The sequence below is a fragment of the Euleptes europaea genome, chromosome 3 (genome assembly GCF_029931775.1).
Source record: "Euleptes europaea isolate rEulEur1 chromosome 3, rEulEur1.hap1, whole genome shotgun sequence".
Classification (NCBI taxonomy): domain Eukaryota; kingdom Metazoa; phylum Chordata; class Lepidosauria; order Squamata; family Sphaerodactylidae; genus Euleptes; species Euleptes europaea.
Genome location: NC_079314.1, coordinates 13,579,343 through 13,592,188, shown reverse-complemented (window position 1 = coordinate 13,592,188; position 12,846 = coordinate 13,579,343). Strand labels below are relative to the sequence as shown.

The following is a 12,846-nucleotide window of genomic DNA, read 5'->3' as shown; positions in this document are numbered from 1 at the left end:
TAATAGCTGGAGATCTCCTGCTATTACAACTGATCTCCAGTCGATAGAGATAAGTTCACCTGGAGAAAATAGCCTCTTTGGCAATTGGACTCTACAGCACTGAAATCTCTTCCCTCCCCAAACCCCACCCTCCTCAGGCTCCACCCCAAAAACCTCCTGCGGTGGTGAAGAGGAACCTGGCAACCCTATGTATGGGGTTCACCATGAGTTAGTTGTGACTTGATGGCACACGATTCATTTATTAGTATGGATAACTTGAGGTTGCGTTTAGGATTTTATGGTCTTGTTTTGTGAGCCATCTCGAGAAGGTCTCTGGAGAGGCAGCCCAACACATTTTCTAAATAAAGAAGGGTCTGTTTGCTGCATTATTGGGTATTCCCCATCCCCTTGTGCATTAAGTTCCATTCTCTCACTCATTTTTTAAAATAGTTTTATTAATAAAAATGGACAATCAACAGTAAATATATACATTAACTAAAAACAAATAGTCACATTATCACATACCTGCATCCGTAGCCCTTTCCTGATTAACCGAAACTGTATCTTATTATAAAATTGACATTTCCATTCTTTGAATGGTTCTTGTCCATAACAGGTCTATGCTATTAATATCATTATTTTTTTGGTAAGCGGTTAGCTTTACTAAAATATACACCTCTTTTATTTTTGACAACCAGTCATGTATCTTAGGGGAGGTTTTCTGGTTCCATTCTGGCTGCTGTTAACATATGTAACGCTACTATCCATTGGTCTCTCAATATTTCGGGAAGATAGTTCAACACTAAAGTTTCTGGCTTAAATGAAATTTGTTTCCTCAACCCAAATGACATAATTTTTACAACCAGTTTCCAAAAGATGGATGCCCTCATGCAATCCCACCACATATGTAAAAAAACCTGCATTGTCTTCATTACAGAACCAACATCTGCTAGTACCTGTCTTATAGATCTTTGCGATCACATTCCCTCACTCATTTAATTCCATGCTCTCAGGTCTCAGGCAAGAAGCCAGTACAAAGAGAATCATCCATCCCATCACGAGATGCTGGCTTGCAGAATCCTTAGCCTGCTGGTGGCTTGCGTTAGCCTCATCTGTCTATTGATGGCGCTGGTTACTGACTATTGGCTGGTGGCCTATGGAGGAAAGGATATCGCCCACAGTGGGCTCTGGAAGACATGCATTGCAGGACACTGCTTTGCGCCGGATGTGCCTGACGGTAAGGAACATGACAGAGTGATCTCAAACACACGCGAGGGATCACAGCGTGGAGACTGTGCAGAACCTTTCAAATAAACTCCCCAAGTTAGTACTCCAACTTAGATGGCCCAGAAGCTAAGTGGGAATTGGCCATGGTTAGTACTTGGATGAGAAACCAGCAAGGAAGTCCAGCACTGCTATGCAGAGGCAGGAAATGGTAAACCACCTCTGTTCTTCTCTTGCCTTGAAAACCCTACAGCAGGGGTGTCAAACATAAGACCCATGGGCCGGATCCGGCCCTTTGAGAGCTCTTATATGGCCCGCGAGCCAGCGGAGGCAGCCACCCCTCTCCAGTCTCAATCTAGGCTGGCGAGGCACGGCACGGCCAAGTGACATTTATACCATATCTGGCCCTCGTAACAATTATACCATATCTGGCCCTCGTAACAATTGAATTCGACACCCCGCCCTACAGGGTCGCTATAAGTTGGCTGCAACTTGACAGCACTTTCCACCACCAAGTTAGTAGTCTGGACAAACGTTCACCTACCTACTATACTTTTAAGAAGGTATAAGTGGCTCTTAATTGCTATTTCTTTTCATACGCAAGTATCAGTATCTCTAATAGCCAACTGTACCCCAATCGGCGGATACTTAAATCTGCCATAGCAAAGCTATGGTCGGGAGGGCTGGGGGGGTAGGGATCCCCCCCCTCTGCAATTCTCATCCCCCGCCCCTCTTGTTATCGTCCTGTTTTCTATGCTTATGTTATGTTTTGCTCATGAGCTTTCTATTGACAAAATATGGGGCTGGATCCAAGCTAATAGTTCTACCAGCAGAAGAAGGAATTTCCACAAACGTCCACATCTTGCCGCAGCACCCCTATTTGACCTGATACCATCCTCAAGAATCCCCCATCCCCCCAGGAGAAGCATTTGGGGGGAGATCAGTGGGCTACAAGGGGGGGCAAGGGGGCAGGAATGTTCTGCTCCACTAACAGAAGTACCTGCCATTAGCAGAAACATTTAGTCTAGACTCTAGACCCAACCTGTAGGCACCTGGAGATTATTCTCATTCACTAGATGTGACCGAATGAGTAGTAATTAAAAACATGGATCGTATTCCTGGCCTGTAGGAAGGCCATTCAAACACCACATCCATTCAAACACCACATCAGCCATAGATTGGGCTGCGAGGTCCTCCCTCTCCACTGGCGGGAGGTTTTTTGGGGCGGGGTTGGGTGGTCGCGCACTATGCACTTACGTCACTGCCGGGCTTACTCCCGGAAGCGTGCATCACGATGGGACACTTTACCACTCAACCCCCCAGGGGTTTGAGTGGTGAAGTGTCCCGTCGCAATGTGATGCTTCTGGGAGTAAACCCGGCAAGTGGCGTTAGCACATTGCACACGGCTATATGCGCGCTGCTCCAAGCAACCTGCTGGATTGGCGGGTGATCGCCCGCCGGTTCCAGCAACCTGGGAACCCTGGCCATAGACCCATCTGGCTGGCTGGTACCGGGAGCCCTATTTTCATGCACAGACCTCTCTTCATTAAATAAAAGCTTCTTGGATTGATTAATTAATTGATTAATTAAGGGAAGTTTACATTACAGGACCTGATTTTAATTGGTGTTGTGCAGTCTGTTTGGTTCCAGTGTGTCATTTCATTAAGGAATGAGATGGGGGGAAATCTGTTAACCTTTTGTACCCTTTCTCTCTCTCTTTCTTTGCAGATTACATCGTGGCCACCCGCGCGTTCCTGATCTTAGCCTCCCTGGCAGCTCTGGCATCCGCTGTTTCTCTTGTCGGCTTATTCATACAGTGCACGCTCCACAATGTGTGGGGATCATTCATCGCTTCCATTGCTGCCTTCGCGGCCGGTAGGTTGGCCAACAGCTTGGCTTTTAGGGTTGCCAACTCTGTGCTGGGAAATACCTGGAGATTCTGGAGGTGAAGCCTGAGGAGGGTGGGGTTTGGGGAGGGGAGGGACTCCAGAGGGATATAATGTCATAAAGTCCACCATTCAAAGCAGCCATTTTCTCCAGGTGAACTTATCTCTGTCGTCCGGAGATCAGTTGTAATCCCAGGAGATCTCCAGCTGCCACCTGGAGGTTGGCAACCCTAGTCCTGTTAAATAGCATCTTTCTGAAATGCTGAAGAGGCCCTATTGGAATTATATATAACCTCACTCCCAGACATTTTGTGGCTGGCTCCACCTTCTGTGGCAGCTATTTCGTGATTTTGCCCACTGCACCCTGGGTCAGAAATCCAAAGGTGCCCGCAGGCTCAAAAAGCTGGGGGAACCCTGATAAAGAGAGCTTGTAAGCACGTCCCTTAGACACAGATAAGGGTATATACAAGGCAATTGATACAGAAGAGATCCAATGATGAATATGCATGCCTTCTAGGGTTGACAGCTGTGGGTTGGAAAATACCTGGAGATTTTGGGGGTGGATACTGAGAAGGGCAGGGTTTGGGAAGGGACTTCAATGCCATAGAGTCCACTTGCCAAAGCGGCCATTTTCTCCAGGGTAACTGATCTCTATCGGCTGGAGATCAATTGTAATAGCGGGAGATCTCTAGCCACACCCTGGAGGTTGAACTGAAGGAAAAAAAACAGCACGATGACTCTTGAATTTAAAGATATAATTACTATATTATTCTATCACTAATATACTAATTAGAACTTAAACTATATACAATAGATAAATCCAGGCATTTGATTCATGCCAAACAGTGTAAATCGCCAAGGTCAGCAATGTTAATGTCTGTCCTGACCAAGCTAAATTGCAAACCATAAATAACATAAATTTTAACTTATACATAAGTATGATTACTATTCAAGGAGTTACAGAAAGGCTAAGAAACACATTGAACGCGGGAGATATACTCCAGCCCGCAAATGCCATAGAGTCCAATCGCCAAAGTGGCCGTTTTCTCCAGGGGAACGGATCTCCTGCCACCACCTGGCGGTTGGGAACCCGAATGCCTGCGTTACTTTGGGGGCTGAATTAACCTCTTGCCTGCTTCTTCTTCGCAGGACTTTGCACGCTAATCGCTGTGGCCGTGTACACGGCGGAATCCTGGGGAAACAACGATTCTCGCATCCAGCGGACTTACGAGTGGTCCTTCTACCTAGCCTGGGCAGCATTTCCCATGCTTCTACTGGCTGGTGAGCTTAGGGTTCAAAGGGTTTGGTTGCAGGAATGCTCAGAACATGGAGGGAACGTGATCCAAGAGTGTAACAATCTTACTGCAGCCCTTAATGTATACCGCATTGATCAGGGCGCACCTGGAGGGTTGTCACATAGAGGAGGGCAGGGAGCTCTTCCGGTTACCAGGAGAGGATAAGACTCGCAATCGTGGGCTTAAATTACGGGCAGGTAAGTACCGGCTGGATATATGGGGCGGCGGAGCCTGCAAATGCCAGCACATGAACATGACAGCGCCAAACGCCACTCCCACTCAATTGTGAAGGTGACTACAGCACCCTTTTGCCCCGGAGGAATAGGGTTGCCAACCTCCAGGTGGTGGCTGGAAATCTCCTACTATTATAATTGATCTCCAGGTCGACAAAGATCAGTTCACGTAGAGAAAATGGCCACTTTGGAAGGTGGACTCTATGGTGTTATACCCCACTGAGGTCCCTCCCCTTCCCAAACCCTGCCTTCCTCAGGCTCCACCCCCAAATTCTCCAAGTATTTCTCAACCTGGGGCTGGCAATCCTAAGGATGAAATCCAGCCCACTATCAGGACTGGCATCACTGGGGAACTGCTAAGGAGCCAGGCCTGGGGTGGGGGTGGGGGTCACCGCTTTAGTAGGGTTGCCTTCCTCCAGGTGGTGGCTGGAGATCTCCCACTATTACAACTGATCTCCAGGTGATAGAGATCAGTTCACCTGAAGAAAATGGCCGCTTTGGCCATTAGACTCTATGACACTGAAGTCCCTCCCACTCCTCAAACCCTGCCCTCCTCAGGCTCCGCCCCCAAAGCCTCCCACTGGTGGCAAAGAGGGACCTGGCAACCCTAACCTTTAGGCACTGCACCCTGACCCCTTCCTCATGGCAAAGATTACATTTGACCCCTTTGCTTCACCTTTTTCAGACCACTAGGGCGGCTGGCCACTATGCAGGCTAAAGGCAAAGCACAGGACCCCTTCCCCAACACTTCCCCCAGGCAGGACAAACCTTCCCTTCGCCAAAGAAAGGCGCACTGAACAAGCCCTTGAGCTGCACTTGACCGGTCGACCTTCTTCTTCTTTTTCTTTTTCTTTTGCAAAGACGGTGAGAAGAAACTCTGCAGATGCTTAAGAGCATGCAGTCCCAGGGAGAGGTCAGGATTTTCCGAAACAGAAGGGGAAACCTGCCAAGTAACCCCGTTGGGCCTGACTTCATGCGCTCACTTTGCCTTTCTTTCTTTCTCTCTCTCTCTCTCTCCCGGCAGGTATATCCAGCCTTCTTGTGCACTTGCGCTCACCACCCTCCAGCTATGAGCACCTGTGAGCGCTCTGAAAAGCAGACGCCCAGGATGAGAAACTTTGCAACGGAGACACAACAGCAACAACAAAAACCATTCCCCACTTTGCCCCATCTCTGGGAACATCCTTGAGGCTATCTTGCTTTCTTCCAAGACGCAGGGCTGCTGAGAACCATCCTGGGCCCCCAGATGTATTCCCTCTAGGCCCCCCTCCTCACGCCATCCAAAGCCACACCAAACGTCATGTGAAAGCAGAGCAATCCTAAGGGTTCCCGAAGGGGCCACGGCCCCTAGGATGTTGTCTCCCTTTTGGGGAACCCCGCCAAGGAAATCCATGAGATATACATGGTTCCCCATACTTTATCCTCACAACAGCCCTGTGAGGTAGTCTAAGCTGAAAACAAGGTCCTGGCCCAGAGAGTGGATCTCCAAACCTGGTTCTCTGTCTTAGTCTGTCACTGTAATTCCTACACCATGCCGGGTCCTTTTTGTGTTTTCGTTATTTCTACCCCATCGGCGAGCTAAGCATGATGCATCACATATAGGCAATTGGACTCTATGGCACTGACGTCCCTCCCCTCCCCAAACTCCGCCCTCCTCAGGCTCTGCCCCAAAAACCTCCTGCTGATGGCGAAGAGGGACCTGGCAACCCTTATCACATATAGGGTTGCCAGGGGCCCCCTCCCCACAAGTGGCACCGTTGTGATGGGGAGTGATCAGAGCAATAATGACACTTCTGGGTTTTACCCTGGAGATGACGGGGACACTCTAGCATATTCCTCCAAGAACCCTATGAAAACCATAGTTTTTGGAGGAATGTGCGGTAAACTCGGAAGTGACATTAATCGCCCCTCCGTTCAGCTGGCCTGTTTCCACCCGTCGGCCAGCTGAGAGGCAGCAGGGGCAGCCCCCTTAATTGGTGGCAATTTCCTACCATTACCTGGTATCCGGCGACCTTACTCACATACGGCCACAGTTTGCAAATTTTCTCCCTTCCATCAGAAAGACATTTCCACATTTGATTTCTCCGCTGAGGAATTCTTGGGCACTTTCAATGAAACACCTGTGGGCCACACAGTATTCCCAGCCATCTTATTAAACGCTTCCCAGGCGTCTTTCCTTCCTAGGCTTGCTAATTTCCCGGTGGGACCCGGAGGTCTCCCAGAATTACGACTGATGTCCGCACGGTGGAGATCAGTTCCCCTGGAGAAAATGGATGCATTTTACACGAGACACAAAACATCCTGTCCGGTGCCATAATGATGTCGTCTGTGTGACCCATGAGTCGGACAGAGGTGCTAGTCTTCCCCAAGGAGTTAAAACAGCATATCCATCTCTTACTACCATCAGCACATTCTTTATATTCAAACTGGAACTGTTATGCAAATTAAAGGATTTCATTGTTCTTGAATGGCAAATATTTGCAAATTTTGTTAGTTGACAATTGACTTTTATTGTAGTCCACAGTACAGTTTCTCTGGAGCGAGTCATGTGGAATCCATCAATCTTGCTTTCTTTACATGCCCTCTGATACTTAGGGTTGCCAACCTCCAGGTGGTAATCACCTCAAAAAGAAGAACCTATGTTGTTAGAATGATAGTGTTCTAGCAAAAACAACCTATTATAGTGTAAATCAAATTGCAAAATCTAAGTTGCTAGTTTTGTTGTTACTACCCTTCTGGACGAACCTAAGGAGGAAAAAAACTTCAGTTCCCAACCTCCAGGACTGGCCTGGAGAAAAAATCTCTGTTGCCACCCTCCAGGAATGGCCTGGAGGAAAGAGTGTTTGCCAATCTCAAGGGCTTCTCTAGAGTGAAATTCTGTGGTTACCAACCTCCAGGGCTTGTATTATAACAAAAACAATCTATTATAATATTGTCGAAGGCTTTCACGGTCAGAGTTCATTGGTTCTTGTAGGTTATCCGGGCTGTGTGACCGTGGTCTTGGTATTTTGGTTAAAAAAAAAAATACCAAGACCACGGTCACACAGCCCAGATAACCTACAAGAACCAATCTATTATAATCTTTACCAGGTTTTCATATCAAGGTTGCACATTTAATGATGAAATTCCTATGCTATATGCTCTTACTACAACTATAATGTTAAACATGAACCAGCTCAATGTTATACACACAAAATCTCCCACAGATATGCAATACAAATACCACATAGATCAGTCATCATACAAAATCTCGAGGTCAGAGGGTACAGTCTCCATATGTAACAAGTGAAGTCCATGAACCATATCACTGGCCAGTCCAGGAGGGTAGTAACAACAAAACTTGCAACTTAGATTTTGCAATTTGATTTACACTATAATAGGTTGTTTTTGCTAAAACCTCCAGGTGGTGGCTGGAAATCTCCTCACCTGGAGAAAATGGCTGCTTTGTCAATTGCACTCTATGGCATTGAGGTCCCTCCCCTCCCCAAATGCCACCCTCCTCAGGCTCCGCCCCAAAAACCTCCAAGTATTTCCCAACCTGGAGCTGGCAACCATAGTGAATAGCCAGAGAAAGCATTCTCCTTTTTATTTAACCCATAAAAACTTGGTTCCCTTTACTATAGCTGGTAGATTTGGGGTGATGGCACTTCAAAAGTCAGCTGCAACTTTTTGGTGACCCTATAGGGTTTCCAAGGCAACAGGTGTTCAGAGGTGGTTTGCCATTGCCTGTCTCCCAGTGGGCTGAGACAGTTCTGGGAGAACTGTGACCAGCCCAAGGTCACCCGGGAGGCTTCATGTGGAGGAGTGGGGAATCGAACCCAGTTCTCCAGATTATAGTCTGCAGCTCTTAACCACTACAGCACGCTGGCTCCTTGGGGTGACGTAATGCTCTGAAAAGGGGGTGTGGTCTTTTGGAAAGGGAATAATGGAGGCAGAAGAAGAGTTGAATTTATACCCCAATTTTCTCTACCTTTTAAGGAGTCTCAGACCAGCTTACAGTCACCTTCCCTTCCCCTCCCCACAACAGACACCCTGTCAGGTAGCTGGGGCTGAGAGAGTGTGACTAGCCCAAGGTCATCCAGATGACTTCGTATGAAGAAGTGGGGAAACAAATCCAGTTCACCAGATTAGCCTCCGCCGCTCATGTGGAGGAGTGGGGGAATCAAACCCGGTTCTCCAGATTAGAGCCTACCGCTCCTAACCACTACACCACGCTGGCGGAGCTAATTGACACCATTGTTCTCTTTCCATGGAAGCGGAACGGCTCGCAAGGAACCTGCGGTGGTTCTAGAACCCCGGAGTTACTGTGGAAGTACTGGTCTCCCTTTATCCACCAAGAGAACCTGTGGGTTTCGCCTGAAAGGTCAGGGGGTTGCAGTGTTCTGCGCGGGATCGTGCCCCAAGGCTTGACGATGGGCGGGCTTCCATCCAACCCTTCCAACCCCGTTGGCAAGATCATCGGTCTCCCTTTTATGCACTGCTTTGCTCCCGTCTCCAAATGTCCTCTCGCCTTGTGGTTCGACAGCCTGGACCGCGAGACGTACTGTGTGGCCGGCGTCATCCTCTCTTGCGTGGCTACCATCCTCGTGACGATCGCGATCTCGACAGAATTCTGGGTCAAGCGCTTTGTCCGGGGGATCTTTGTGTCCCGGGGACTGTGGAAGGATTGCCAGATAGGGAGTTGTGGCCGTCCTGCAAAAGTTCCATGTAAGGGCAATGGAATCCTCAGAGTTTAGGACAGCAGCTGTGGCTCAGTGGTAGAGCATGTGCTTGGCACGCAGAAGGTCCCAGGTTCAATCCCCAGCATCTCTAGCTAAAAGGATCAGGTGGTAGGTGACATTCAATACCTCTGCCTGAGACCCTGGAGAGCCACTGCCAGTCTGAGTAGACAATACTGACCTTGATGGACCAAGTGTTTGATTCAGTATAAGGCAGCTTCATGTATTCAACTTTCTACAAGAGGCCTATGCAAAGGCTCAGATATTCTTTTTGTAGCAAGGAGTTTCTCAAACACATATGCAACATTGTCAGGATGGTAGTCTCTGAACAATATAGATTTTTTTTTCCTTTTCCTGGGGAGAGTTCTGGAAAATTCTGCCAATTTTCAGCCACAGAGGGGGGAAATCTAGCTGTGGAGGCACCTATTGACTAGTCCTAATGTCCTCACCAACACATTATCCCCATCCCAGATGATCAGGGCAGTTTTAATGGATAATGGGTAACATTGACAGGAACTGAAGATACTCAAAGTAGCCAGAAAACTTTTCAGCCTTCTTAACTACAGGGAATCTTTTCCACATTTCAGTCATCTCAGTATCTCCTCTCTGTCTGCTGAGGAACTGACTTTGTAGTCAGCCAAAGTCATTGCTCATTAAAAAAACAAAACTATTATTATCTTGCAATTGTTCTATTATGAACATAAACAATATAATACATTTATGAACAGTGATACGGCTGGCTTAAAAGTGAAAAGCAGTACACAAGTCCCTCTCCTCATCCGGGGAACAGAAAATGACGAGCTGGTAGCCCATTTGGAGAAACAGCAATGCGCAATACGGCACTTCAGCATTCTGAAAATGTACACTGGCCAGTTATTTTCATAGTGTTGTTCTGGGAAGCCCTGAGTTTCTTGGAAACGTATCAATTGATAATGCTCGTCCATCCATTCCTTGTGATTTCAGATTCCATATAATACACCAGCATGTCCTGGGGTGCTCTCTCAGTTTGCGCAGACAGTAGTTATGTCTAAGAGAGTTGCCCCCCCCCAAAAAAATGAACTCAGAATCACTCTCCAAGAACCCTGCAAGCCCCTGACACTCCTCCCAATCAGATCAATGAAGAAAGGGGTCCTTGAGGGCTAGATGCGTGAAAAACACCATGTTGCATGCCATAACTCTTCCTCAGGGGACCAATACTGGGTCCTCGACCAATACACAAGCTTATCAATGAACAGCCAGTATCGGTCCCTGAGAAAGACTTATTTGGGGTCAAAACAGGGTGATAACCGGACCCCTGTAGTGATTTTCATCTACACCCCGATACCCCCATCATCAACGGGGCATACAAAAGAGTAGAAGAACCACACCTAAAGGACTTGTCAATCTCAGCAATTATCCACAACATTGTCCTGGTGACGGAAGAACGCGATCAGATCAACTTGTTCTTGATCGCCACATAGTGGAGCAAAAAATGCACTGCATATAAGTGTCTCCAACTTCATCCTATCCATAGGAGATTCATTACGCTGTACTCTTGTAACTTGTAACAAAAATTGTACCTTGTTATGTTATATGTGAATAACTAACAATAGAGCATATTTACCTTATGGTTTCTTTGTTTGGCAACACTGCTGGTTTATCTTTAGTCACCACCTGGAGGTTGGCAACCCTAACAGAGAGGCCGGAGGTCAGAAGCCCGGCAGTGCCGAGGGAAGGCCAGATGGCCTACTTCAGTGATGAGTTGCCCAAGTGATGCCAGTATTTAGCAGTGATATCAATATAGGGTTGCCAGCATGCAGATCTAGGCCACCCACTGTTATTATTTTCCTTTTCTCCTTTAAAAGTAATAGCAAAAGGTTTTATTCAAAGATTGCCTTTTCTGTGTTGTCTTAGTGCATTAGAGAAGAAGAAGAAGAGTTGGTTTTTATATGCCGAATTTCTCTACCACTTGAAGAAGAATCAAACCAGCTTACAATATCCTTCCCTTCCCCTCCCCACAACAGACACCCTGTCAGGTAGGTGGGGCTGAGAGAGTGTGACCAGCCCAAGGTCATCCAGCTGGCTTTGTGTGTAGGAGTGGGGAAAACCAACCTGGTTCACCAGATTAGCGTCCGCCGCTCATGTGGAGGAGTGGGGGGATCAAACCCGGTTCTCCAGATCAGAGTCCACCGCTCATTCTTAACCACTACACCACGCTGGCTCCAGGCCGGTTTCAGGGAAACCTGATTTCAGGGTGTGAAAGGCAAGGTCATGGGTGCAAAATGGTATAGGTAGAGTATCCCGTATCCAGACATCCCATATCCCACAGTTCAGCATTTAAGCACGTACTGTGTTTGCAAATCACACGGAGTATTTTCTGTATCAAATCACATTGGTCCTATCAACGGTCCCATCCCCAAGGTATTATGTCGATGCCCAAATTCCAAAATATCCCAAAACATGGAATGATCCGAAATACGGACCAAACAGTCCAGAAAAGGGATACTCAACCTGAAACCTTTATTTCATATAGACCTGAGCGGAGATTTCCATATGGCAGAGCTGCCTGTTGGAGCCGGAGTTGGTACAGGCGCGGCTATTTAAATCCAGCCCTTCAGATGCCCAGTGATAACAAAGCTGTGGTGTGCTCTTCACCAAGTAATTTTCATTATTTAAAGAGATTTCAATAATTAGGAAGTAAGATGCATACTTTTTCAATGTGATTGCTTCTCGTTCTAATTTTTTTGTAAGCCTCTGGTAGAATCCATATGTGAGTACGTATGTCCACTAAGCTACACAAATCGAGAACTGGAAAGGGGGAAGAAGGGGGGGATGCTCTCACGCTTCTGTGGTTTTGTAGAGGCCTTGGGCAGTTTTCATTGTTCTGCCCATTCTATGGATTTGTACCATTTCATTGTGTGGCTCCTAAGTCTTGTAGTTCTGGTTTAGTTTATCCAATGCATTCTCTAGTCTCGGGGCCCAGTTCTAGCTGTATTTTATACAGGTTGTTTCCATTACATGTATTTTGCTGTATATTGTTTCTATTGTATTGTTTAATAAATAACCATTAAAAAAAAAGTATAGGGTTGCCAGCACTGCCTTAGCAAATGCCAGGAGATTTTGAGGGTTGTCCCTGGGAATAGTGGTATTTGGGGTGGATGGAACATCACTTATGGGTGACTCTCTAAGAATTTCCCCTAATATCTATGGTAAAGACCACAGAGATTTGGGGGAGTTCCTAGAGTGTCACTATGAAGGTCATTTTCTAGCCATTTTTTCTCCATTTCACTTGCTCGAGGGCAGGGGTTTAGGGCCAAGGGCCGGAGTTTACCCGCTGCAGGTATGCAAATGGTTTATATCTGTCCCTTGCTCTCCAAAATCAACTGATTTGTCAAACCAGGAAGATCTTGGCCTACTTTGCCAACCTCCTCTCTCCCCAGGCACCATCCTTAAATCTGCAGGATTTTTCCAACCTGGAGTTGGCAGTCCTAGCCCAATCAGGACATGTGGTAGCTGAGGGACATTTCTGTTG

General features: G+C 47.1%; 1 protein-coding gene across 1 annotated transcript; it reads left to right on the top strand.

Moving 5' to 3' along the window:
* Window positions 1–1,041: 1,041 nt before the first annotated feature.
* LOC130475849 (protein NKG7-like) lies at window positions 1,042–5,700 on the top strand. The gene is made up of 4 exons (XM_056847745.1): window positions 1,042–1,216; window positions 2,932–3,078; window positions 4,239–4,370; window positions 5,642–5,700. Exons 1-4 carry the CDS (start codon window positions 1,042–1,044, stop codon window positions 5,698–5,700), a joined length of 513 nt encoding a protein of 170 aa, XP_056703723.1.
* Window positions 5,701–12,846: the final 7,146 nt, after the last annotated feature.

What these genes read in the sequence shown, in the direction of transcription:
- LOC130475849 (XM_056847745.1), top strand. Translation starts at nt 1,042, where the DNA reads ATGCTGGCTTGCAGAATCCTTAGCCTGCTGGTGGCTTGCGTTAGCCTC. An exon ending in CATTGCTGCCTTCGCGGCCG is followed by an intron (nt 3,079 to 4,238) that starts GTAGGTTGGCCA and finishes TCTTCTTCGCAG; the next exon opens with GACTTTGCACGCTAATCGCT. An exon ending in TCCCATGCTTCTACTGGCTG is followed by an intron (nt 4,371 to 5,641) that starts GTGAGCTTAGGG and finishes CTCTCCCGGCAG; the next exon opens with GTATATCCAGCCTTCTTGTG.